We start from the raw sequence: 26,459 nt of genomic DNA on the forward strand, positions 1-26,459 counted from the left end.
GACACACGGGCGGGCGTCCCGGTGCACAGGTCAAGCAAACGAACAGGAAGGTGGACGGGCACACAGAGACAGGTGAGCTTAGCGGAGCCTCTGTCCCTCAGGGAGGCCGGGCCAGCACCCTGCTCAGGCCCATGGGGGCCCTGGACTCACGGCTGCCTCTCTTCCCTTAAGCAGCCATGAGCCGGACTGTGGAGAGAGCTATGCAGGTTCAAGGGTGACCAGCGCAACCAGGGGTCCCGTCAGGAAGAATCTGCACCAAGCAAACTGCAAATACTGGGAAAGAAGGAGCACGACGTGGTGGGCGGGGGGTGGCGCGCGTCCAGGCTCCCCACCGAGCCTCACAAATACCCAACCGGGAGGGAATCCGCAGTAGCTCTCTGCTGGGCAGCTCTGCCCTCCAAGGGCACAGAGCTGTTTGTCACGGCCAAGCAGAGGGTGGACATTTGCTCTTGGCATCTTGTGGGGAGGCCAGGAACTGCTAAACATTCTACACCACACGGGACAGCCCCCTCCCCAACAGAGAATCACCCCCACGCCACCCCACACAGCAGGCCTGTCGAGGGTGAGAACGCTGGTCTGTGCCGGTGAGGAGACCGAGGCTCGGAGAAGCTCCCAAGTTGTGAGTGGTGATGTTCCGGGGCCGAACCTGGATTCACCTGGTGCACAGCCATGCCCTCCACCGCCCTCTGCACTTGCTGGGGGGCTGGTCCAGTCACCAAACTAAAGGTTTTTACAGCCTGAGCAAGGCTTGCTTCGCTGCCCATCCAAAGGCACGGAGGATGCAGATTCCAAGGTGAGGACCAGACCGCTGGGGACGGCAGCTGGCAAGGGCCCGAGCCCCAGCTGGAGGTGGCTGGCCCTGGGAATGGGGGTCCAGGCTGGGCCTGGCTTCCAGCTTCTCAAGAAAAACCAGAAACCTGACCTTGTCCCCGAGCATTCTCAACTTTTCAGTGTAAGCAAGTAAGCTGCATGTTTTAAATGCCTATGAAGAAAATGAAACATTCACCTGCAGATGAGTCTGGCCTGGGGTCTTCAGGGAAAGAAGGAAAGAGGAATAGAAAAGGGGGGAGCTGGGAAGGGGCGAGCCCCCCGCTGCCACAGGAAGGGGGACGGCAAGGATGAAGAGCTACAGTGTGTGGATGACAGCATCGTGTTTCCCTGTCAGAAGAGCCCACGGAGGCAGGAACTGCCAAGCTCCACATGGGGGATGAGGAAACAGAGACGGGAGGGGAGCTGCTCCCAACGAGCAGCTACGACAGGCTGAGATGAGATCTAACCCTAGGTCCAGCAGACCCGAGACCCAAGACAAGTGCCCGTCCTGGGCCATCCAGGCGTCCGTTCTCAAAATACCAGGTGCATGCACCTCAGCGCATCCTCAGTGAGCGCCTGGCCACCCCTGACTCCCCGTCACCATCAGAAAGTTGACGGGAGGCACCGGGGGCAGAGTAACAGCCCCCAAACATGTCCACCTCCTGATCCCCACCGACCTCCGCTTCCTGGTCCCCGCCGACCTCCGCCTCCTGGTCCCCGCCGACCTCCGCCTCTTGGTCCCCACCGACCTCCACCTCCTGGTCCCCGCCGAATTTATTTTTTGCTACTAACTTGTATAAGTCTTCAGAAATGCATTCATGTAACTGTTTGTTCTAATCACTCTGAATTTCAGTATGGCCTGTCTTATCTGCTAACAATTTTCTTTCAAAGTTTAAAATGAAAAAAATCAGTAAAGATTTTAAAAATCTCATCCATATATATGAAAAAGAACATTGAGTAGTAGCTCAGCTGGTAAAGAATCCATCTGCAATGCAGGGGACCCCAGTTCGATTCTCCAGTCGGGAACATCCACTGGAAATCATTCCGGTATTCTTGGGCTTCCCTGGTGGCTCAGAATCACCTGTAATGTGGGAGACCTGTATAGTCCACGAGGTTGCAAAGAGTCGGACACGACTGAGCGACTTTCACGTTCATTAAAATGCTCACTGGGTAATACACATGAAGAGAAATTCCTTCCAGCGTTTCCTTTTCTCCATGTATACTACTGAAATATTTTGGCGTATACATGTATTTCTTTTATTTTTGCCATTTTAAATTTTGATTAAGTAAATAAATATCCCTACACAATGTGAGATATTATAAATACCTAGTTCTATACAAGACTCAAAAGCTTGACTAAATTTACATCCTCCTTTACATACAAATTTAGTAACAAATAAAAAATAATTCTTCCTCTGATGCTTTCTAACACGACTGCTAGGGAACAGATTTTTTTTCATCCTTGCCTTTGAACAACTATTACTTCACTCCTGAAAAATGTATTTAATTGTTCTGAAATGATGTGAAAAGTCTGAGATATTGGGCTTCAAGGAGATACGCTAAGTCCCCGAAAGCCTATTCTTAATGTCAATCAAGAGGACTTCCCTGGTGGGCCAGTGGTTGAATCCATCTGCGAACGCAGAGGACACGGCGCCGGTCCCTGGTCCAGGAAGGTTCCACCTGCTGCGCAGCGGCTCGGCCCGTGTGCCACGACTACTGAGCCCACAGGCCCTAGACTTCGCGACGAGAGAGGCCCTTACGGTGAGAAGCCGAGCACCGCCGATTGTGGGTGGCCCCCACTCACTGCATTGAGACAACCCGCGCGCAGCAATGGAGCCCCAGTGCTGGCCCAAGAAAATAAGAAAGAAAAAGAAAGGACCCGAAACGGGAAGCGGCTTTCAGAGCTGCAGGGGCAGTTCTGGCCTCAGCCAGCCCAGATGCCCCCAGCACAGACCCCACAGGACTGCGCTGGAGGGAAAGCTGAACCGGAAATCTCAAATGAGCACCAGCAACACGTGCTCCCAGGGAAGCGTGAACTACAAGGCCTTGGAAACATCTTCTCAGCCTGTATTCTGCCACAGCAACACCCCCACCGCCCCCACCCTCACCCCCAGGGTCCAAGGTCCTAATCAAAAGCTCGCAGGTCTCCTCAGGGGCCGATTCCAACAGGATATGAGTCCTGCGGGGGGCCTTTCTTTCTCACCTTCCACTCTCTTACTTCAACTAACATTAAGTCAGCCTTAATTTAAAGCTGATCTCTATCCGAAAGACATAAAATCCCCTGGGGCCTACTCAGAAGAGAGCCGTTTAGAATGGAGGGGCTATCTAGGCCTTCTCAACTGCGGTGGAGACAGACATTTCAGGGGTCAAGAAGGGATGCTAGCTACCCCTTTGCAGAACAAGACGATGTGAATAAGGCTACTTCTTCCCCTAGGCAGTGAGAGCTTTAGTTCAAAAGAATCATTCCATATTGCCAAATCATCAAGTCTCACCTGGGGTATCACTGAGTCTCACTGAGTAGGGATCTCAGAGGGCCTTGGGTGAAGCTATCTAGAGGTCAAAACGGCAGCAGACAAATACATCACATAAAGTGGCTCACTGTTAAAGAACCAGCCTGCCAACGCAGGAGACACACGTTCGATCCCTACACAGCGAGTATCTCCTGGAGGAGCTCATGGCAACCCACTCCAGTACTCTTGCCTGGAGAATCCCATGGACGGAGGAGCCTGGCGGGCTACAATCCACGAGGTCACAAAGAGCTGGACGGGACTGAGCGTTCACGCATGCATCAGGTAAATGAATAAACAAATCAAGAGTCAAAGGCAAATGCTAGAAACCAAGAAAGCGCCAGAGGCGGGATCTGGCTCTGCGAGTCGGCTGCATATTCCGGCTTGGGTCAGGGGAAAAAACAAAACAAAACGGAGTCTGCCACTCTACCCTGCCCCCACGAAAATAAAAGCCCATCTGAAGAACTCTCGCCAGAGCTGCCCGTGAAAGGGCTTTTTCATCATTTGTTGGTCAGCAACGAGCCATCTGTGATAAGTTTTAATAATTTTTCCTTTGTACCTGGGAATGTGTGCTTGGGAATTATGCCAGGTAGGCTAAAGAGTCTTGAATTCTTGTCAAAGGCAGGATACATGTGAAACGTAAGAACACGCACAAATCCGCTATCTGATTTATTAATAAAAGGGTTCTTTGGCGGCCTTCAATCAGATAAACAGCCAGGCTTACAAAGAGTGGCCAGTCTGCCTGAGGCCAGCCTTTCAGGATTATAAATGTATCCACAGACCTAGGATGTTCCTTACTGAAGAAATAAGTTTCATAAAACCACCATATGACCCAGCAATCCCACCACAGGGCATACACCCTAAAAAACCGTAACTGAAGAAGACACATATACCTCAATATTCACAGCAGCACTGTCTACAACAGCCAGGACAAGGAAGCAACCCAGATGTCCATCGAAAGACGAACAGATAAAGAAGTTATGGTACATATATACAATGGAATACTATGCAGCCATTAAAAGGAACGTAAAATTTGAGTCAGTACTGATGAGGTGGATGAACTTAGAGCCTATTATACAGAGTGAAGTAAGTCAGAAAGAAACAAATACCATGTATTAAGGCACACACACGGAATTTAGAAAAACGGTACTCCTGATGAACCTCTTTGCAGGGCAGGAATAGAGACTCAGACGGAGAAGAGGCCTGAGGACACAGCAGGGGCGGGAGAGGGTGGGCTGAACCGAGAGAGCTGCACTGAAATACACACAGCATCCCACGCCAACCAGAGAGCTACTGGGAAGTTACCGCATAACACAAGGCACTCAACCTGAGGTCCTGTGACAACCCAGAGGGGTGGGATGTGGTGGGGGGTGGGAGGGGGGTTCAAGAGGGAGGGGACATATGAACACCTGTGGCTGATTCATGGTGATGTACGGCAGAAACCAGTGTAACACTGGAAAGCAACTATCCTCCAAAAAAAAAAAAAAATAGGTTCCAAAATGTGCCACACGGTGGTGGCTGCAGGTCTGACTGTTGACGGGAATAGGGCAGGCAGTGGACTGGGTAGGGCAGGCCACCGGGGCGGTGTGGGGGGTGCGCCTGGGGAAACAGAGGCAGCAGCCACCCCACTCGGCTCACTGCTGCCAGGCAGAAAGTCTTTCCAGGTTCTGATCTTTCTCAGGACTCTTACAGAACGCTAAGTGATTTTTAAAGTTTGCTGATTAAAAAAAAAAAAAAAAACCATCATGGAGCCAGCAACGTCTGAGAATCAGTGGACAGGCAGTTCCCCTGGAGGTCCAGGAGTAAGGACTAAGGCTACACTGCAGGGGATGTGGGTTTAATAGCTGGTCCAGCAACTAAGGTCCTGCACACCACGTACTGCGGCTAAAACATTTTTTTCACAAAGAATCAGCGGTCAAGGCAGCAGAATAAAGGGCCACTCCCTGATCTAAATTTCCTTGCTCTTATACTCAAAATCCAGCCTCCTATCACTCAACTCTGATGAAAATCTGAGAAGGAAGAGTGGCATCCCCTCCATTAAAATTCAGCCATTCAGAATTTACTTAATCCTCGCTGGCCCAAACTAACACGCTACAGGACAGAACTTTCACATGTCTGTCCACAGATGAGCTCAAACAAACAGGCTAATACGACACTTTTCCAGTGTCCCCCACAGCCCCACGGCCCTGCCTTTTACACAGGACCCCTCTCTTCTGAGCAACCGAACTCCTACTTCAAGATTCCAGCCCAACGGTTAATAAATGATGCTGACGGAGGGTTTTTATCAAGTTCCCGACCACTGTTCTCTGACCTCACCCTCGGGCCCCAGCGCTTGGCAATGGTGGAGCTCCATCAGCCTCCCAAGCCACTCTGCGTCAACACGCCATGCTCCCCCGTGCACACATCTGAATGCTGGCATTGTCCACGGCCTGGGGCCGAGAGGCAGGCACCAGGAGGCGTTCAGGAGAGACAGGGATGCAGTCCTGGAGGGAAGGGGAAAAAAGCCTCAAGGCTGCAATCAGACTGGGAGGTTGCCAGCCCCCCTCAAGGCCACAAGCTTCCCTTCCCCTATAGCTTTTCTCCTCACTCTTTGCCAACAGGGCTAAGAAAATAAGAAACGAGGCAACTGGGACCTTTCATGCATGCTGCGCGGTGCAGAGGGACTGAATACGCAAGGCCCTCCATCACGACGTCATTCAGGACGGCCAAAACCGGGGCCCACCTAAACGTAATGCTTGCGAGACAGGAAAAATAATCTGTGCTGTATCTCAGCAGTCACTCAGAATCTTCCCATCATAGACGGTTACTGGAAAGGGATAATGCAAGGGAACAAGTCAAGGTCGTTGAACTTATAAGGTATATATACATACACACACATACCAGAGAGAGGTAGCAAAAACATCAAAATGTTTTTGGCTTTTTTTTCCTTTAACTTTTTTCTTTTTCTATAAAACGCTCTTGCTACTGTTTTCTTTTGGATATATAATTTATTTCCGGCTGTGCTGGGTCTTCATTGCTGCACTGGTTTTCTCTCGTTGCAAAGAGCAGGGCTTACTCTCGAGTAGCGGTACTTCGGTGGTTTCTCGTGTCACAAAGCCAGGCTCTGGAGCACAGGCTCAGCAGTTGGGGTGCACGGGCGCTGTGGTTCCCCGGCATGGGGGATCTTCTCGGATCAAAGACTGAAGCCCTGTCTCCCGCAGTGGCAGGCGGATTCCTTGCCACTGAGCCACCAGGGAAACCCTGCTGCTTTCATAACGAGTGCGGGCTCAGTTACTTCAGTCGTGTGTGACTCTGCAACCCCATGGATTGCAGCCCGCCAGGCCCCTCTGTCCATGGGATTCTCCAGGCAAGACCAGAGTGGGGAACAGAAAGTAAAATCCACCCTAGAGCAGCTGTACCTTCCACTGCACACCCCCCCCGTTACGTCACCCCGTCTACGTTACTCCCAGCCCCTAACATTTCAATGCACGCAGGGATGCTTTCCATCTCCAGAGTCTGAAGAAGCCCCCTCCACTGCACCCCACCTCTGACGGTGCCAAACGTCCTTGAAAGGATGGGATGCGGTCAGGGCGGAATTCTCCCCAGCAGACTTCATCCATTTCACTTCCCTGGGGAGTCACTGTACTGGGCTGGGGGAGGGCGCTGCCCCCAGGCTGTAATCAATAGCTGAATAAAGACACTTCAAGGCTTCCCAGGCGGAATGCGCACAGGAAACAAATTTAGGAAATCCTGCTTTCTGTTACAGGAAATGAATCCTGGGCCAACTGGTAGGAATTACCCAGCAGCTCCGAAGTAAAACGGATACTGGCTTCTGTGTGTATTCCATCAACTGACCTTGCCTGCACCAGTGAGGCTCTATTGATATAGAATTTCAAAGGTAGGATTCTAGACCCTGCTGCTCCTACGTGGAATCCCAAAGAGATCTGGAAACAGGACGACTTTCTGAAAGATTTCATTGGCAACAGATTCGGCCAACTTTCTGTCAGATGGTCTATTTACATAAACAGATTTCTGTTTTGAGGTATGCATCTTTTGAAGTAGTTTAAAAGGTTGGTGGGGAAAATATTAACAGTGGTTACTTACACCTTTTAGTTGGGGCTTCCCTGGTGGCTCAGTGGTAAAGAATCTACCTGCCAATGCAGGAGACTCGGGTTCAGTCCCTGATCTGGGAAGATTCCCTGGAGAAGGAAATGGCAACCCACCCCAGTGTTCTTGCCTGGATAATCCCATGGAGAGAGGAGCCTGGTGGGCTATAGACCACGGGGTCAAAAACAGCTGGACACAACTTGGCAACTGAACAACAACACACCTTTAGTTACTAGGGTTTTGGCTTACCTTTTTTCTTCTCTACATTTTCATATATCCTATCATAAACCTGAAATAACTGAATAATAAAAAAAAAATAAAAGTCATGGGGAAAAGGAAACCAAGAAAGTAACACTGACCTCTATGAAGACACCAAAGACCAAAAGAAATATCTTTTAAAAAAGAAACACTTCAGAATCTTAGCAAGCCAGAACAAATCTGAATCCAGAGGTGATTAACGGACAGCAGAGATAAAGGGCTCTTCTCTTTAACAAAAAAGGAGCTGAGAAGCACACAGCATTCCATGGAAGATTTACCTTTGTGGAAAAACCTTTGCACAGCCCTAAAACAAATATATCAAAGTTCAGCAGGAACCAGGGGTGCGGCAGGCATTAAAGACCACCACAGATGCATGTCAATAGTCAACAGGAGCCCAGAGGCAGAAGTGCTCGTCCAACCACCACCACTTGGAACCTGTTCGAATTTAAATTCTACCAAGTAGCCACAAGCTACTGGTTCCCAGTCCATAACATCAAGACTCTGGTCCTTTCTCACATGGAGCATTCGCTGGTGTCATCCTCCCATTCCCAAATGGAAAAGCAAGATCAAGCAGACGAACCCTGGTGAAGACACAGTGCCAAATGTGACAAGCTCTTGGTTCCAGGGCAGACGCCCCAAGAGACCAGTAAACTCATCCATCCCTACAGTCCCTCCCTCCTCTTCTTTCTGCACACAATTCCCATCTCAGAACGTGGCCAAGGGCTACCACATTTTTCACCCCTAAAAAGCCTGGTATCAGTGGTCACAGATCAACTGGGCCTCACAGTTTGAGCTCTTCCACAAATACCGAGCAGACGGAAGGAGGAATCTCCCAGGGGACCCATTTCGTTGCCCCAGAGAAGGAGGAAGAAAGGACCTCATGGGGAAAGATGCACCAAAGTGTCCTTCCTGACCTTTAGAGAAGATTCCTGTTGTGCTTCCCTCGACCACATCAACCACCGGCTCACTGATGTTCTCAGAGGGGTCCAGACTTTGAAAACACATGAATGAGTTTCAGCCTGAGTTCCTTCCTTCCCAGGAACAGTTCAGCCGAATGGGGCATAGGAGAAGAGCCTGCTTCTGTTAGGGGAAACACACTGAAAGCCCCCACCCTGACCAGGCACCATAGGTAACAATCTGCACGAGACAGGAGGTCCTAGTAAGGAACATGGAACTAACAAGCCAGCACCAACTGGAGGAGTTAGGGAAGGGCCCAAAAGGGACGCCACGTGTCCCACCTCTCAGAACCCTTCTCGCTGGCAGCCACTTTGGCTGAGCAATGGATGTGCTACCAGAAAGGACCCTGAGTCAGAGTGATTGGCCAGAGAAAACCTGGAAACGAATCCCATCCCATGTGGCTGGGAGCCACATGGCGGGGCAGTTCTCCTGGCTCCCTTACTCTCCTGCTCTCTACTGGGGTACCCCTTCCCAATAAAGTCTCCAGCATGGCTGTCTCTTCAGACAGTTCTTTCCTGAGTATTAGACAAGCGCCCGCTCTCAGGCCCTGGAAGAGGTTTCCCTTCCTGCAACATTTTCTTTGACTCCACCTACCAAGGCTTTCGTCTACAATTTGTTCAACCACGTGCTTTACCAGGAGGCTGAAGGCTGAGCCAGCAGAAGCGGGTGCTGCCTGGGTCCAACCTCTGGTGCTCACCAGCTATGCAACCTTGGCCAAGTCACTTACCCTCTCTGTGCATCTGTCTCCTCATCTGTAAATCAGAAATCATGATAGAAACCACCTCCCAACACTGTTGGAAGCATTAAATAGTAATAGTCACTGACGTGGTTCAGACGGTAAAGAATCCACCTACAATGTGGGAGACCCGGATTCGATCCCTGAGTCAGGAAGATCCCCTGGAGAAGGGAATGGCAACCCACTCCAGTACTCTTGCTTGGAGAATTCCATGGACGGAGGAGCCTGGTGGGCTACAGACCATGGGATCACAAAGAGTCAGATATGACTGAGTAACTAATACTTTCAGCACTTTCCCAAAGCTGTTGTAAGCATTAAATAATAATAGAGTCAGTTTCACACAATTCCAGGTGCATGGTAAATGTCAACTGTCATTGATGTTGTTCAGTAACCCAGTCGTGTCCAACTTTTTGTGATTCCACGGACTGCAGCACACCAGCCCTCCCTGTCACTCGCCATCTCCCAAAGTCTGCCCAAGCTTACGGCCTCTGCATCAGTGATACCATCCAGCTGCCTATCTCATCCTCTGACGCCCTCTTCTCCTTCTGCCCTCCATCATTCCCAGCATCAGGGGCTTTTCCAATGAGTCAACTGTCATAACATACATATTAAAGAAAAAAAAAAAACTTCATGTACCACAGAAGCCCCTCCCTCCTTCTTGAAATTAATAATAATAATAATAATAATAGTTGGGATTCCCTGCAACGCTGGTGGAAGAGTAAAATGGTTAAAGAAAAAAAAAATCCCAGGAAGCACTCTCGTATTTATATAAACACATTCATTCAGTTTGACCCGTGGGATTTATTGACCATTTACTAAAAGCCTCACAACACCCTCTTGTGGGTCCCATGCCACAGATCCACCGTGAAGATAAGAAACCTGCCCAGGTGTGGAGCTGGGAACCCAGGATCCATGTGCTCAACTGTCTCACTCCAGCTGCCCCTACGGACGTGGCCTGGTGTCTTGTTTAATGTAGACTCCTAGTGCCTGGCCCATGGGAGGCCCTCAAAGATGCCTGGTGAAATCATGAACCCAGTTACACCATTTCTACAAACATCAGGTGCAAGGATGCCCATCAGAAATGTTTCTAAGTACTACTGCTTGAAATTAAGGCATAATCTGAATCCAGAAATATGAGCACAGTTAAAAAATGTTATGGCCCATTCATGGGCAGTAAATCTGAAGAACCGTATTCTAATAATATCCAACAAAATTTAGAAACAGGCATGATAAAATATTAAGTGAAAAAAGGAGGATGCAAAACCCTTGCCAAAACTAAAGTTCTCATTTTTTTTAAGAAAAAAATACATTAAGACCTAGTAGAGGGGCTATATTTCAAACTAATGAAAATCGATTCCTTGTGGTGTCTAAAAATGGTTTAGTAAAAGGTTTAGCAGAAAAGTAAAAGAATCTGGGCTCTGAAAACAAACTCTGGTTAAAGCCCTCACCCTGTCACCCAGGGGGCTGGTGTTAAGTCAGTCACAGAAAACGGCAACTTCACCCGGAAGAAAAGTTTTCTAGGGGACACCACCTTAGCCAAGAAACCTACGTTAGAATCTCTGAGAGCGGGACACGCCAACATCATGTGACTCCAGATACCAAGGCCAGTGCCAGAAACACGTAACCTGAGGCAACATCATATGCGAAGCTTAGACGGACATAACCTGAAGGACACGCTGTAAAACCAAGGTCAAACATAAAGGTAACGTGACCCAGTAATCCCTCTCCTATACGCACACCGAGGGAAATGAACACACACGTCCACCCAAAAACCTGGACATGGATGTTCACAGAAAAACTTATATAAACATCCCACAGGTCCATCAACCAAAGAACAGATTAACAGAACACAGTATTATCCATTCGAAAGCATACTGTTCATTCAAAACAAGGCATGAAGCATTGATACACACCACTACATGGATTAACCTTGAAAACACACGCGAAGTAAAAGAAATGAGGCAGAAAATGAGACACGGTGGATGTTTCCATTTGCATGCAATGTCCAGAACAGGCCAGTCTACGGAGACAGAACACAGGTCAGGGCTTGCCACGGGCTGTGGGGAGGAACGGTGGGGGTCTGTGGGAAGACTGGCATGGAGGGCTTCCTTTAGGGGTGGTGAAAATGTACTAAAGTCGACTGTGGTGGGGACTTTCCTGGTGGTCCAGGGGTTAAGAATCCGCCTTCCAATGCAGGGGACACAGGTTTGATCCCTGGTCGGGGAACTAAGGTCCCACATGCTGTTGGGCAACTAAGCCTACAAGCGGCAACGACTGGGTCCAAGCACCCTGACAAAGACCCTGTGCAGCCGAAATAAATAAAAATTCACTCATCAATTAAATAAAACAACTGTGGCGAGGTTACAGAACGCCACAAAAATACTATTAAAATAAAAAACACTGAGTTGTACTTCTGTTAAACGGGCAATTACATGCTATGGTTTAGTAAAAGGATTGGATTATATCAATAAAGTTTTTGAAGGAATGTGGTTCTTTAAGGGACCTGTGTCCCGTGTGCTGGCCGTCTGAACCGCAGAGATCGCTTGCTCTTCCCTGATTTATGATGCATCTCAAGATCAAGACTGCTCCTTCCGGAGGAAGGGCGGGGCCTTTAGGGACCCAGCATCAACCGGGCTCCCGCCCCCGCGACAGGCAGCTCCACCCGGCGCGGCAGCGCAGCGGGCCGGCCGGCGGGCATGCGCGGGGCTTACCTCGTCCGGGCTGGACGCCTGGTACACGCGGCAGGAGTCCTCGTACTGCTTCTCGGCCTCGGCCTGGTCAGTGACACCGTTGGACTCGTACACGGGGGTGACGTTGTGGCAGAGCGCGATGGCCTTGACCGCTTCGTGCACGCGGCTACTCATGGTCCGCCGCACCTTGGTGGTCGGCGCGGAGCCCTTCTGAGCCGGCGGGTCCTGGGGCTGCTGCGGGAGAGGAAAGCAGCGAGGAGGACCAGGACACGGAGGGGCCTCCAGGGGAGCCTGCTCTAGCACGTGCCACCCTAGGGGCGCACACTTCAGGGATCCAGTCACTGGGGCTCAGCCAAAATCAACCAACACCAAATAAACAGGAAGAAATGACAGTCAAGGGTATGTGGGCGAGTCCCCCAGGGAATGCTGGGTGGTGTCGCGGCTCCGCTACGCTGCCAGCCATGCTGGTGTTTCAGACCAGGGCTCCGGACCTCAGCACTGCTGACATCTGGGGCTTCCCTTGGGGGCTCAGTGGTAAAGAATCTGCCTGCCAACGCAGGAGACCCAAGTTCGATCCGTGGGTCAGGAAGATTCCCTGGAAAAGGAAATGGCAACCCACTCCAGTATTCTGCCTGGGGAATCCCATGGACAGAGGAGCCTGGTGGGCTACAGTCCACGGGGTTGCGAAAGAGATGGACATGACTGAGCGACTAAACGGCAACTGCTGACACTTGAGGAGGATAATTCTCTACTGGCGGGGGCGGGATACTGCGTCTAGCAGACGCTTAGCAGCTTCTCTGCTCCATCTCTAGACTCCACAAACAACCCCGGGTGTCACAGGAGAACAAACAGAAAATGTCTTCAGAGGTTGCCAAATGCCCCATGGAGACCAAAATCCCGCCCAGCTTAGAGCCACCGTTTTAACTGTACATCCCTCGCAGTTTAAAATGGAAGACAGCCTCAACGGGGCTCCAGGGGGCAACAAGCATCCCAGGGCAGGTCAGGGAGAACGTCAGTAACACACTGCAAAATGGTACGAGACGTCCACTCAAGGTCGATTTTCAAGAGTTAACTGAAGTGTACTCAAGCTCTGCCTTCGGCACTGACCAAGGACCCTAATTCTCGTCTAAGAAGCGGCTGCCCGGCTTACACAGCCCTCATCCACCTCTTCACTATACCTTTCAGCACATGGCTTGTCCTCTTAATGGGTTAAGTCTTGGGGAAAAGGTTTTGAGCAACACGGTAAAAAGAAAAGCAGAGACATTACTTTGCCAACAAAGGTCCGTCTAGTCAAGGCTATGGTTTTTCCAGTGGTCGTGTATGGATGTGAGAGCTGGACTATAAAGAAAGCTGAGTGCCGACGAATTGATGCTTTTGAACTGTGGTGTTGGAGAAGACTCTTCAGAGTCTCTTGGACTGCAAGGAGATCCAACCAGTCCATCCTAAAGGAGATCAGTCCTGGGTGTTCATTGGAAGGACTGATGTTGAAGCTGAAATTCCAATACTTTGGCCACCTGATGCAAAGAGTTGACTCGTTGGAAAAGACCCTGATGCTGGGAAAGATTGAGAGCAGGAGGAGAAGGGGACGACAGAGGATGAGATGGTTGGATGGCATCACCGACTCAAAGGACATGGGTTTGGATGGACTCCAGGAGCTGGTGACGGACAGGGAGGCCTGGCGTACTGCGGTTCATGGGGTCACAAAGAGTCGGACACAACTGAGCTTCTGAACTGAACTGAAGGTGAGAAATCTGAGTCTGATACTCGGGTAGGTGTCAACAGCTGTGTGACCTCAAGCAAACTGTGTGACCATCTGCCCTCTGGGCCTCGGTTTCCTGCCAATGAGAGGAGGGGCTGGTTTTCAACCCACAGGTGGAGTAGAGGAACCCCGAGAAATGCACTCAGCAGCATCAAACGTGGAGAACAAGCAGTCCCTTCCCCACCTGTGTACCATCGGGTACCATGAAGGCTCTGCTTTGAAGAATGGGTTCTACTGCTTTGCTCTGTGCTGTGCTGAGTTGCTCTATTGCCTTAAAATATAACAAAAAATTAAGGGCACTAGAAAGAGACCACTTGTCAGCAGTCTATGAGTTAGCGGTCAGTAAAACTCAGATACACCCCATGGCCCACCTGACCAGCCTCTCTCCAAGCTCCTTATCCTGCCTCAGGGCCTTGCTCTTGCTGTTCCCACTGCCTGGAACACTGTTTCCCACATCTTGGCAGAATTAGCTCGTTCCACCCCATCATTCAGGCCCCAAATTCACCATCGCCTCCTCAGAGATGCCTTCCCCGACCCCCTAGTTGGCTCTGCCTCGGGTGCCTGCCCCACTGGGAGCCACGCTTCCATGGGACCACATGTGCCTCTGTCTTCACTGACTAAAACTGGCTTGTTTACCTGATAATTCTCCCGTTAGATCGTGAGCACAGAGAGCTTGTCTACTGAACTCTAGTACCAAGGGCAGGAGATAACTTGCCTCCAATATTTGTCCAACAAACAACTTAATTTTCCTGAGACAATGGTGAGAAGTCCTCATCTGACACCCCCCACCCCTGCAATTTTAAGAAGAAATAAATATCAAATTGACCAACATCAGATTTTAAGCCACAATTTAGGACAAAAGACTTATCATAGCCTCCCTACCTCCACAACTGAGTCTCAGAAGCGAGAGACGTTTATGAGTTACTGAACAGTATGTTCCATTAAAAACATATTTTATCCAACAGAGGAGAAGCGATCTGATCTTTTAGAATGAATCATGTTTTATACCCATGAACACATGGTTGCCCAAAATTGAGAACAGATGGGTTATGAGAAACAAGAAAAGACTTTCATTTAATTTTTTAATACTATTTTTAGCAGTGGCATCAGACTCCTCAGGTAATTAGACAATTACTAAATTACTCTGGTCACGCAGGCACACACACACTGCTCTGGCTTCCTGTTCTGTTAACCTCTGGTGTCAAGAGGACACGGGTTTCACTTCCAGGCCAAAGGGCGCTGCATGGTAACAATAATTAGAGTAATATATCAGAACTACAGTTTAAATGAATCATTATTTGCCAAGTGCTTTTAATTATAAAGAATTTAACTCTAAAATTATAACGAGGACTGAAGATTTACAGAAAGGTCCCCTCTCGTAGTGAGGCTAAATCAAGAATTTTTTTTTTTTTTCAAAGTTCTGTAATTTATGTTCTGGCCATGGACGCGTGTCTTCATTTTTTTGCCCACATTCCTCAGCACCTGGACCAAATTATTATTTACCATTAGGAGCAATAACAAGACCTTTGACAAAGTAATTGCTCTGGCTGGCAAGTTTTAGCAACAGTGGGTTTGAAGGGAAGGCTGAATTAAGGGTATCTTTCACAAACCTTTGGGTTTTAGAAGCAATCTGATTATGTCTACAGGAGTCAGATACTTCCACTAATATCTTAAATGTGGGATAACACAGAGCCCTGGGGCTTTGCATTCCAGGTGAAACCACTCCAGAGCAAAGCAAAAAGAGAAACACAGCCCAGATTTTTGCAAAGACCCAACTCTCAGATCAAGGAACTAGTTGACAGTAAACTAGAAGATGACGGTGACTGAATCCGACCAGCATCACAAGCAACCGATTTGCTGCCTCCACGTTCCTTTGTCTCTCTTTGAAATGGATACGTATCCCCCTTTACTACTAAGATCGTTTTGGCCTGTCTCAGGTCAGATTTGGAGAGGGAAAAGGCAACCCACTCCTGTGTTCTTGCCTGGAGAATCCCATGGACAGAGGAGCCTGGCAGGCCATGGTCCATGGGATCTCAGAGAGTCGGACATGACTGAAGCGACTAAACACTCACACTACTAAGATGTTTCAGGGAGGATGGGTCATAACAGCCACTGATTCCGATTTAATTTGCAAATAAAAGGCTCACCCATGCCCCAAGCGGTGATACACACACACCAGGAAGGCACTGGTCACTGCGAGGGGTCCGGCCAGTGTTTGTACCAAGGCCGGTTGTTAAGCATCCTCACGCTGCCCACATGGAAAAGCATCACGTTGTATGTACAGTGTTATCTCCAGCCTCCCCCACGGCCCCATAGGCCCTTTAACCTACACACATTTCTTCTTACTTAAAAAATACCAGGGGAAAATAAAAACAGATGTGGTATCCACAGAGGCAGGTTACGGCCCTTTCTGCCCTAGGGGGGAACCACCGGTCCTCTTAAGGAGGGGAGGACACGCTAGGCCCTCGTGAGGTCGGAAGTCGAGTGAAGAATCAAGCTCTCCGCACACACGGGCCCCTGCCTCGGCCCGGGGTGGGTGGGTGTCCCGCACCGTGGGGTGTCTCGGTCATTCCATGCCACCTCAGCAAACAAATGAGACTTGAGACTCCATGAAAAATAAAAGAGGCCTCCGTTTCTCATTAATAATCCACAGCAAAGGTACTTCCTGATGAGAACCCCAGCCTATATTTCAGGAAAGAGTAATACAAAAATTAAATGCTCGGTCACCATGAATATCCACCTTCTCTTACCCACCTTCTTTCCAAATGCAGTGAAAACACTGCCACTTATGAACATTCATAAGATAACAGCACAACTGGGTTGTAACTGCTTAGAAGAGCACTGCTGAAGAGAAGGAATTCCTGTTTCAATACGTCCACTTCACTCCCCAAATAAAGCTCAGAGCTGATACCTCATTAGCCTCAAAGGGCCACTCTTCTAGAGACAGGCTCAGAGCTACAACTTCCAAATGAATCAGCTGACTTACAGGCTAAGGGACTGAATAAATGCAACACTCACTACGTAACAGCCGGGCTTCCCTACTGGCTCAGGGTGTGAATGGGCTGCAACGTGGGAAACCGGGTTCGATCCCTGGGTCCGGAAGATCCCCTGGAGAAGGGAATGGCTACCCACTCCAGGATTCTGGCCTGGAGGAATCCCATGGACAGAGGAGCCTGGTGGGCTACAGTCCGTGGGGTCACAAAGAGTCAGACACGACTAAGCGACTAACGCTGACTATGCAACACTACGCACCTTTCTGTATGACAGAGGCAACACATTCCATTTGAAACGGAGCCACACGTAACACAGGGGCTCTCAGCTTGGGAGACTCTGCCCTCCCCCTTGGGCAGTGTCTGGAGATACATGGGGCTGTCACAAAGAGCAGGGGGCGTGTGCTACACGCAGCTAGATAGTGGAGGGCATGGACGTTGCTAAACATCCTACAAGGCACAGGCTGGCCCCCACAACAAAGAATGATCCCGCCCATGACGTCATCACGGCAAGGCTGGGAACCAGACACGCACCCACTGCTGCCAAAAAAAAGAGTCAGGACGGTGAGACCAACCTGTGCAAGGGCTGAACTGGAGCCTGTCAACTAAAGATTTGAATTCTTTACCTTCGTTTTGAGTTTTCATAATAGTGCATTACAATACGATTTGTCCTAATGACTGCGTTTTTGGCCATCTCAATGAATTTTCCTTCCTGGGTCCATTCCTCACTCTGCCCTATCTGGCCCTGTTATAAAACCATTCAAAAGGATCACAATTATGACATGTGTGGGAAAAAAAGGAAGCTGGATAGTGTTATTCCAACAGTGGGTCTTAATCAGAAATGCCTTTCTGAATAACCAGGAAAGATATATATATGCCCAGGTCCTGGTCACTTAAAGAATACAGTAGGGCCCAGGCATATATACATTATTTTTCAATTCTACACATAATTTTGATCCTAAGCTCTAGTTTAAAAGAATTACAAAAATATAATGACTTCTTGTTGGAAAGAAAAAAGAACCAGAGAGAGAGAAACACGGTAGACATCTCCACAGATGCACAAAGGCAGACAAATGCGTTTTATACAGTCGGGTGTTAACACCGTAATCTCTGACTGATGTGAATACAGGTGATCTCAGTGTTTTTTCTTTGCACGGATCCATATTATTTATCTTATCTGTAGCGAAAAAAAAAATGCATCCTAAGAAAGGATTAGAATTCTTTTTTAATGACTAAAAAACAAAGTAAGCTCTGTGTCCCAGAGCAAAACACACGAGTAAAGATTCTTCCCTGAGAAAACACAACCTTCTCTGTGCTCCCTAAGGATGCTGAAGGCAAGAGGGGCACTACCTGGGCCACAGCGCGCCCTGATGGCCAAGCGCATCCCGGGTGCACGTCTTGTGCAGAAAGCAAGTCACAAACTCACACGCTCCTCAACATACTCATTAAACAGAACAGGAAAAAATCGCTCAGTAAAGTCCAACTCTACCAAGTCATACAACAGTATCAGAGACAAACTATTTAGTGAAAAATCACAGTTCACAGATCAAAATATGTGTGATAAGGTGAACTATGTTTTTCTAAAAAAACAAGAATGTACCATATAAAATAGCCTAGAAGAACACTCAGAAGCACTGGTCTTGGTGTTCTCTGACAAAGAACACCACGTGGCTCCCAATTCCCAGTCATTATTTTTCTCAGACACATATATCAATAAAAGTTAAAGATACTTCCACTTGCCAGAGTTGAGTAAAATAAAATAGATGATTCCATATTCCAGGCAATATACAGACTAGTCATCTCAAATATTCTGACCATGTTGAGAAAAAAAATTAAGTACCTTCCCCACGTCTGTATTCGAGTTGTATACACACTGTCCTGTGCATTGAGAAACAGCCAAAGATTATAAAATGACGTGACGAAAAGAGAGCACATTTCACAGTTCAAAATAACATGTGCTGAGGATTATAGATTTAAAAGTATAATTATTTAAAATTACAGATTCGAATTGTCGTATCTGTTTGTCATAAAGGAGCATGAAGTGCTGACACACGCTGCAACCTGGAAAAACCTTGGAGATGTTACGCCAAGAGAAATTAGCCAGGTGCAAAAGGTACTGATTGATTCCAGGCATCTGCGATGTCCAGAACAGGCAGACCCACAGAGACAAAAAGGAGACGGGTGGTTGCCAGGAGCTGGGGAACGGTGGGAGTCTAAGAGATAGGGAGGGTCCCTCTTTGGAGTGGTGAAAACAGTCTGAAATTAGATAGCAGTGGTGACTGCAGAACGTTGAGAATATACTAATAAACCCTGACCTGTACACTTAAGAGGATAAATGTTATGGTTTGGGAACCATCTCTCAATTTTTTAAAGGTGTCAGTAAGTAAATCAATAAGCCAGAGGAAAAATCATCACGTCTCCCTAGCCTGTCATGGGTTTCCCTCATAATGTGCTGGCCATTTCTTTGTGGTTTGCTTGCGCCTGTATTAATCATCTGGAGTTTCCCTGCAGGAATCTTGTAAAACCACCTGCCTTCTTTATGAGGTTAATTTAGTTAAACAACATCCCTAAAACCAGTCACCTAGACACTCATAAAACACAGTCTGTATTCCAATGTTTCGAAAATAAACAATCGCAAAATTCTGACTCCTTCTGCAGGACACTTCAAGGACTGTCCTGACAAATGTTCGTCTGATAAATCAAGGGAGGGTCCCAGGGTCAATCTTCATGCTCTTAGTAAGGTTTAAATTTTGCTTTAATTTTGAAGATGAAACTGAAGTGTGTGTGAACACTCAAATCTTTCCTTCCTACACCTCCATGGGTCACCTTGCACCCTCTGTTTCAGAGTTCACAGATCTAGAACAGCGATATTCTGAAAAATAATGGCGGACCTTAGATTCACGGTGGGCTTCCCAGGTGGCACGGCGAGAAAGAATCCCCCTGCCAATGCAGAAAATGCAGGATCAATCCCTGGGTTAGGAAGATGCCCTGGAGAAGGAAATACAATCCACTCCAGTATTCTTGCCTGGGAAACCCCAGGGACAGAGGAGCCTGGTGGGCTACAGTCCATGGGGGTCACAAAAGGATCAGACATGGCTGAGCAACTAGATAACAATTAGATTCAAGGTAGCTCTAGCGCCTCTGTTGCCCTTTGGAATCACCTGGTTCACCGGTTAAAATTTTAAGTCCAGCCACCACTCCTAGAGATTCTGACTCGGTCCCCAGCCATCTCACCCAGGAGTTCCAAACGCTGTATTTAGGAGACACTGTTATAAACATCCTATTATTAAACTCTAAAGGGCAGATGGATGGCTGTAACAGGCTCAGGAGAATCCCACTTGGGGGGTGGGTACCGTGTAAGATTGGATTGTGGGGATGATTCCACAACTCTAAATTTACTCGAAAAAAGCATTAAATAGTACATTTAACATCGCTAAATGTTATGGTATGAATGTTATACTTCAATAGAGCTGTTAAAAGAAAACACACACAGGAAAGGCTTCATACTTGTCCTCACAAAAGAATCCGTGTGTTTACTGCGGGCTTTTCGCTGTCCGGAGAGAAGGGTGCAGATGGCCTCCCTGGGGGAGGGGGTGTCCACACCAGCCCCAGCCTCTCCCCATCACACCCCGTTCTTTTAAACCCAAGGCCAGGATGGGCAAGTCAATTTATGAGCCTCTGCTAAGGAAGGGTGCTGAGAGTTCACTGTAAAAAATGCTGTTTTCTGACTCTCAGCACTTGACGGAGAGGCTTATCTGCGCTCCCGCAAAAATGGGCCACAAAGCTGAGCCAGACAAACACCCTGAGAAAGGGTGGCTTCTGTCAATACCGCAAGCTCTTAAAAATACCACCAGGATGGGCAGGGGTGTGCCTCCCGCCAGGGCACGTACACAGTGCACGACGCCGTCTAACATAACCGTCGGGAGGCCGGCACCGCTGACACGGGGCTCCGAGGGAGGCAGGACCCGGCCAGGGGCTGACAAGCGTGACGATTCACACGGTGACCCCTTCAGGGGAGTCTGGAGGGCACTGGGGGGGGGGGCGGGTCAGAGGGAAGACTACTCCAAGAGACAGAAGTGATGCGGCTTACCCTGGCCGGGAAGCCGCAGGCCGTGGTGAGCGGGAGAGGAGGCTGAACCACGGGAGAGGGTGGGGAGGGGATGCAGGCCACGCTGGACGCCACGGACCCCACTGCCAGGACCAGGGCGGGAGGGAGTGAAGCAGGGAAACCCTGCAGGGTCTCTGCAGACAGCCAGGCAAGGGAGAGTGCAGCTTCTGCCTAGTGAGCGAGAGGGGAAGACATCCAAAGCCGAGCGGGTGGTCTGAGGGGCAGGTCTGTGACTGCAGGCAGGTGGCCATGCGGCAGGAAGCAGGGGCCTTTCCCAAACCCCAGGATGGAGCTCACAGGACAAAGGGGCACGGTGCTTACAAAGATGAGAATGACTCTGAGCACAAATGGGGATGCAGGGAGAAGGATGGGAGGTGGGTGCACTGCCCTCCTGACGTGTGAGCGGGGATGCCAAGGATTCCAGGCTAAAGCTCCAGGTCGGGTCGAGGCAGACACGGGAGTCATCAGCTGTGACAGGGCGGCAGAAGCTGGCAGAGAGGGAAACCCCCTAGAGAGTGACTCCACACTCTCTAGGTGGAGTGCGGAGTGATTCCCCCTAGAGCACAGACTCCACGGCACGACGCTGGAAGATGGGCCAGACAGAGGGGGAAAGGGACCGGGGCGGGCTGTGGCTTCTCCTCCCAGCCCAATCACGTCCTTGTAATTTTCTAACAGTCTTAAAGTCCATCTTTGAAAAAGGTCCATGGATCCATTTAGAGTCAAGCCACGACGCCCACACAGCCAGCCAGCGGAATGGCAGGTGCCTCCTGCTGGCTGTAGGTAATGACTGGACGTGGATCGAGTGAGCAGTTCTTCACGTAAAACCCACCCTCGCTTCCAGACTCTGTTCCCTGCCCTGCCGCGTTCAGGAGACGCCCCAGAAATCCAGGTGTGCCAGCTGGCAAATGTCCCAGAGAATTAAAATGTTGACTCTGATTGTGCCGCTGAGCATTTAGAGAGTCCATCTCTGATCCTTACACAAAAATACATTTTTAACTGGCCTTCTGACTACGGAATCAGTATCTACTTGGACAAATTCAAGCAAAATACGGCCTCTTTATTCTCTTGTCCTTAGTGTCATAACCCCGTAGCTGGTCTAACGCAATCTATGTTAGCTCTGGGTGTGTTTTCAGAATTACCAAGGGAATTGCTTGTTTATCATCTTTCCTTTAACACACAGAAGTGCATCTGAATGAGCCAGAATCTCTAGGGTATCAGGCCCAAGCCAATGTCTTTTGTTTCGCTTTTATTCTATTTGTTTTTTAAAACATCACTAGGAATTCTGATGAACAGCCAAGGTGGCGACCCACTGGTCTAACATCTTAGGACTCTTAGGACACTTACAAGTAATATCTTTCTCTTTAAAAAAAAAAAAAAAAAGACTGGTTTCGAAAAATCTTATGGGGGGGGGGTGGTGGTAGAAAACCAGGAGCAGATAAGTTGATAGTCCTTTCTGATCATTTCTTCCACGAGATTGCTGAGTTGAAAAGAGATGAGGAGCTAAAGCTCATCAGTTACACTGTGATTATGTCACAAGCAGTCCATTAACTACTGATTGCTTTTGCTCATAACTGGGGAAAAGGAAAAACTAAACATGTCTATAAGCTTGAAGGAGAACCATCACGTTCTCAGAGCTTTTTCTGGTGCTGCTGCTGCTAAGTCGCTTCAGTCGTGTCCGACTCTGTGTGACCCCATGGACGGCAGCCCACCAGTCCCTGGGATTCTCCAGGCAAGAACACTGGAGCGGGGTGCCACTGCCTTCTCCAATGAATGAAAGTGAAAGTGAAGTCGCTCAGTCGTGCCCAACTCTGTCTGACCGCATGGACGGCAGCCCACCAGGCTCCCCCGTCCCTGGGATTCTCCAGGCAAGAGCACTGGAGCGGGCTGCCACTGCCTTCTCCGTTTCCGGTACTAGTCACTTGCAAATAGTTCTTTTCCATGTTTCCCCTATCATTCATAAGTCGGAGGTCAGTAGATCGACCCTCGGGATGAAGAAGATGGGAAAAACCTCAGCTGCAGGTTTATTCAAACTATGAAGAACCAGTGATTGCCAGGGGCTTGGAAGGAAAGGTGAGTGGGGGGAAGCAAGGAGTGACTGCTCGTGGGTATGGCAGATCTTTTTTGGGTGATGAAGATAAAAACATTGTGGAGAGAGTTACACAACTCTGAGTATTCAGAACAACCCCCTGAGTTGCACACATTTAATGGGTGAATCATATGGTATTATGAATTCTTCCCAATAGAGATGCCAGTAAATATTTTTAAAAATCACTTTGGGTATCAAAACAGAAGGCTTTACCTGGGTGTAAATACTAAAAATGTGGCTCTGAACTTCATCCATTGAGTCAAGGCCATAGGCTACAGTGCCAAGATGGAGCCGTTTGAAAACCATCTCATTCTGGGTAAGAGTTCCTGAAACACAGAACAAGGAGTAACTGCGCCTACATCCTGAAGCTCTTCTTATTACTAACAGTGACGAAAGTGGTTTTTTGTTTTTGTTTTTTCAGAGTTCACTCTACGTCACACGCTGGTTTCAGCACTGCTTCTTCTGGAGTAGACATCTGTGATATTCTGTCAGCCTGGAATCCAAGAATTTCTTCTAAAAACAGAATCTTAGAGTTCCAGGGGATATGATCATCCTTGGTCCCTGGGATGGTCTAGAGAGAATGCCAATCAGGGTGCCTGGCTCATTCCATTGGCCAAGAGGGCGGGACATGACATACATGAGGCCAATCAGATTCAATCCTGAAGGAATCAAAACCTTGACCAGACCGACGCACAGACAACAGACGAGAAGAGTCAAGTCAAGAGACCATCCCGATACTGACAGAGCCGGAACCTGCCTGGTTCTTCTTTCTGAAATCTAGCTTTGCTCTGCCTTCCCGGATCTTTGCAACAAATGCCCTCTTATCCCATGTTCACTAGACGGTAGAGATGAAGGTTGAACCCAGGTCTCCCCACTTGCTCTCAACCACTACAACCACTCGTAACTTGATAGGTGCTAAACTGTAAAGACGCATTTCAAGATGTGGTTTCAAGGTCAGGACTTGAAGCCAGTCTGTCTGAGTTCAAAGCCGACTTCTGCCACTATATGCTTCTGACAAGTCACGTAACCAAGTCACTTAATAACTCCAAACACAATATCAGGGGAGGATTAAGTGACTGGATACAGACACCCAGAACAGTGCTTTTCCACACGATTAGCACCAAGTGATTGCTGCCAGGAGTCTATCTTCCTCCAAAGAGGATACAGGAACTGCAACACTCATCTCTAACACCTCCAGAAAGATAGTCCAAGCATCTTCTTTGACTCTGAATCCTGCAAGGGCCCCGGACACTCACCCGTCTTGTCTGTGAGTAGGTAGGAAATCCTCCCCAGCTGCTCAGGAATCGTGCTGGAGCGAACCACAGTCCCAGGGATTTTCGAGTCCCGGCGAATGACCCAGCTGTACACGATCTTGCCCATGTCCAGGTTCACACGCAGGCTGGGCAGAAAACCAGAGCACACAGGTTTACAGGACACACACAAAAAGCTGCTTGTATCTCAACACCGATTCTAAAACACACACCGTGGGTGCTGTAACATCAGCACAAATGAGACCCCACCTGTTCCGGGTCATCCCTTTACAAGGGACCAGCTCCTCAAAACCACAAAAGCACGACCTTCAGATAGACAGAGACGCACAAACGCTGCAGCACCAGCTCGCTCTCAGCGCACCTGATGGGGATGATGTTGGAGAACAAGAGAAGGAAGCGGAGGATCTGCAGGTACCAGCGCCCGGCGAAGTGCTGGAGGGCAACCATGACCAGGGACACCACCACCAGGGCTCCGAAGAGGATCTTCGTGAGGCAGTTCACCTCCAGGTCAAACAGGCCGATCTGCGGGACGGCACACAGACAGAAACTCGCCACGAGCTGGTGCAGCCCACAGCCCACCCGCAGGGCTGGGCCTCCCCTGGACACCGGCACCCTGGGTGAGACAGCAGGCTCTGTGGATCCCCACAACTTTGGGGGAGAATACTGGGCTCCACGGAGTAACCGACATCCCAGGGACCTCAATGAATCTCATTTTGACTTTTTCTTAACAATTTAAAGATTTAGCATGGCAACTCATAAGAGGGTTACTGCTGCCTTCAGTGGTGCTGTGCACTGCACGGCCTCAACCGTGCTCCCAGGGACCCGTGAAATGACCCAGCTCTACACCACGCACTGGTTTTGTACTGCATGGAAATTCAGGACACACACCACCAGTGGCATCTGATTTTTAGGTGATGCATTCCTGAACATTATTATTTTAATGACTATATATTTATCTCAATACATGTTTTTTAAAAATGAAACCAGCCCATAAAACTCATCACTTTGTAGAAACACGGCCCCAGATAAGGCTAAAACCTCAAATAAGTGGCATTTATAGTTGTAATATAGTTGGATATATGTAATAAAGTTGGATATGTAATATAGTTGGAGTACAAAATAAAGCAGGGCAAAGGCTAACAGAGTTTTAACAAGAGAACGCACTGGTCATAGCAAACACCCTTTTCCAACAATACAAGAGAAGACTCCACCCATGGACATCACCAAATGGTCAATACCAAAATCAGACTGATTATATTGTTTGCAGCCAAAGATGGAGAAGCTCTATACAGTCAGCAAAAACAAGACCAGGAGGTGACTGGCTCAGATCATGAACTCCTTATTGCAAAACTCTGACTTAAACTGAAGAAAGTAGGGAAAACCACTAGACCATTCAGGTATGACCTAAACCAAATCCCTTACCATTATATAGTGGAAGTGACAAAGAGATTCAAGGGATTAGATCTGACAGACAGAGTGCCTGAAGAACTATGGATGGAGGTTAGTGACACTGTACAGGAAGCAGTGATCAAGAGCATCGCCAAGAAAAAGAAATGCAAAAAGGCAAAATGGCTGTCTGAGGAGGCCTTACAAATAGCTGAGAAAAGAAAAGTGAAAGGCAAAGGAGAAAAGGAAAGATACACCCAGAGTTCCAAAGAATAGCAAGGAGACATAAGAAAGCCTTCCTCAGCGATCAGTGCAAAGAAATAGAGGAAAACAACAGAACGGGAAAGACTAGAGATCTCTTCAAGAAAATCAGACATACCAAGGGAACATTTCATGCAAATATGGGCAAAATAAAGGACAGAAATGGTATGGACCTAACATAAGCAGAAGATATTAAGAAAAGGTGGCAAGAATACACAGAAGAACTGTACAAAAAATATCTTCATGACCCAAATAACCACAATGGTGTGATCACTCACCTAGAGCCAGACATCCTGGAATGTGAAGTCAAATGGGTCTTAGGAAGCATTACTACGAACAAAGCTAGTGGACGTGATGGAATTCCAGTTGAGCTCTGTCAAATCCTGAAAGATGATGCCGTGAAAGTGCTGCACTCAATATGCCAGCAAATATGGAAAATTCAGCAGTGGCCACTGACCTGGAAAAGGTCAGTTTTCATTCCAATCCCAAAGAAAGGCAATGTCAAAGAATGTTCAAACTACCACACAATTGCACTCATCTCACACACTAGCAAA

General features: G+C 48.5%; 1 protein-coding gene across 3 annotated transcripts in view; it reads right to left on the reverse strand.

Annotated features, from left to right (window-relative positions):
• Window positions 1–26,459, reverse strand: part of ATP9A (ATPase phospholipid transporting 9A (putative)) — a 129,081-nt gene that overhangs the window by 34,449 nt on the left and 68,173 nt on the right. For 2 of the 3 annotated variants that reach the window (XM_018058040.1, XM_018058043.1), the window contains exons 11-14: window positions 24,620–24,780; window positions 24,244–24,386; window positions 23,201–23,313; window positions 12,066–12,278 (exon numbers count right to left, since the gene is read on the reverse strand). In XM_018058040.1, coding sequence (XP_017913529.1) covers window positions 12,066–12,278; window positions 23,201–23,313; window positions 24,244–24,386; window positions 24,620–24,780 — 630 coding nt within the window. The remainder of the gene's footprint in view (window positions 1–12,065; window positions 12,279–23,200; window positions 23,314–24,243; window positions 24,387–24,619; window positions 24,781–26,459) is intronic. The other variant, XM_018058042.1, reaches the window with a different exon arrangement.

This window comes from Capra hircus, chromosome 13 (assembly GCF_001704415.2).
Source record: "Capra hircus breed San Clemente chromosome 13, ASM170441v1, whole genome shotgun sequence".
Taxonomy (NCBI): domain Eukaryota; kingdom Metazoa; phylum Chordata; class Mammalia; order Artiodactyla; family Bovidae; genus Capra; species Capra hircus.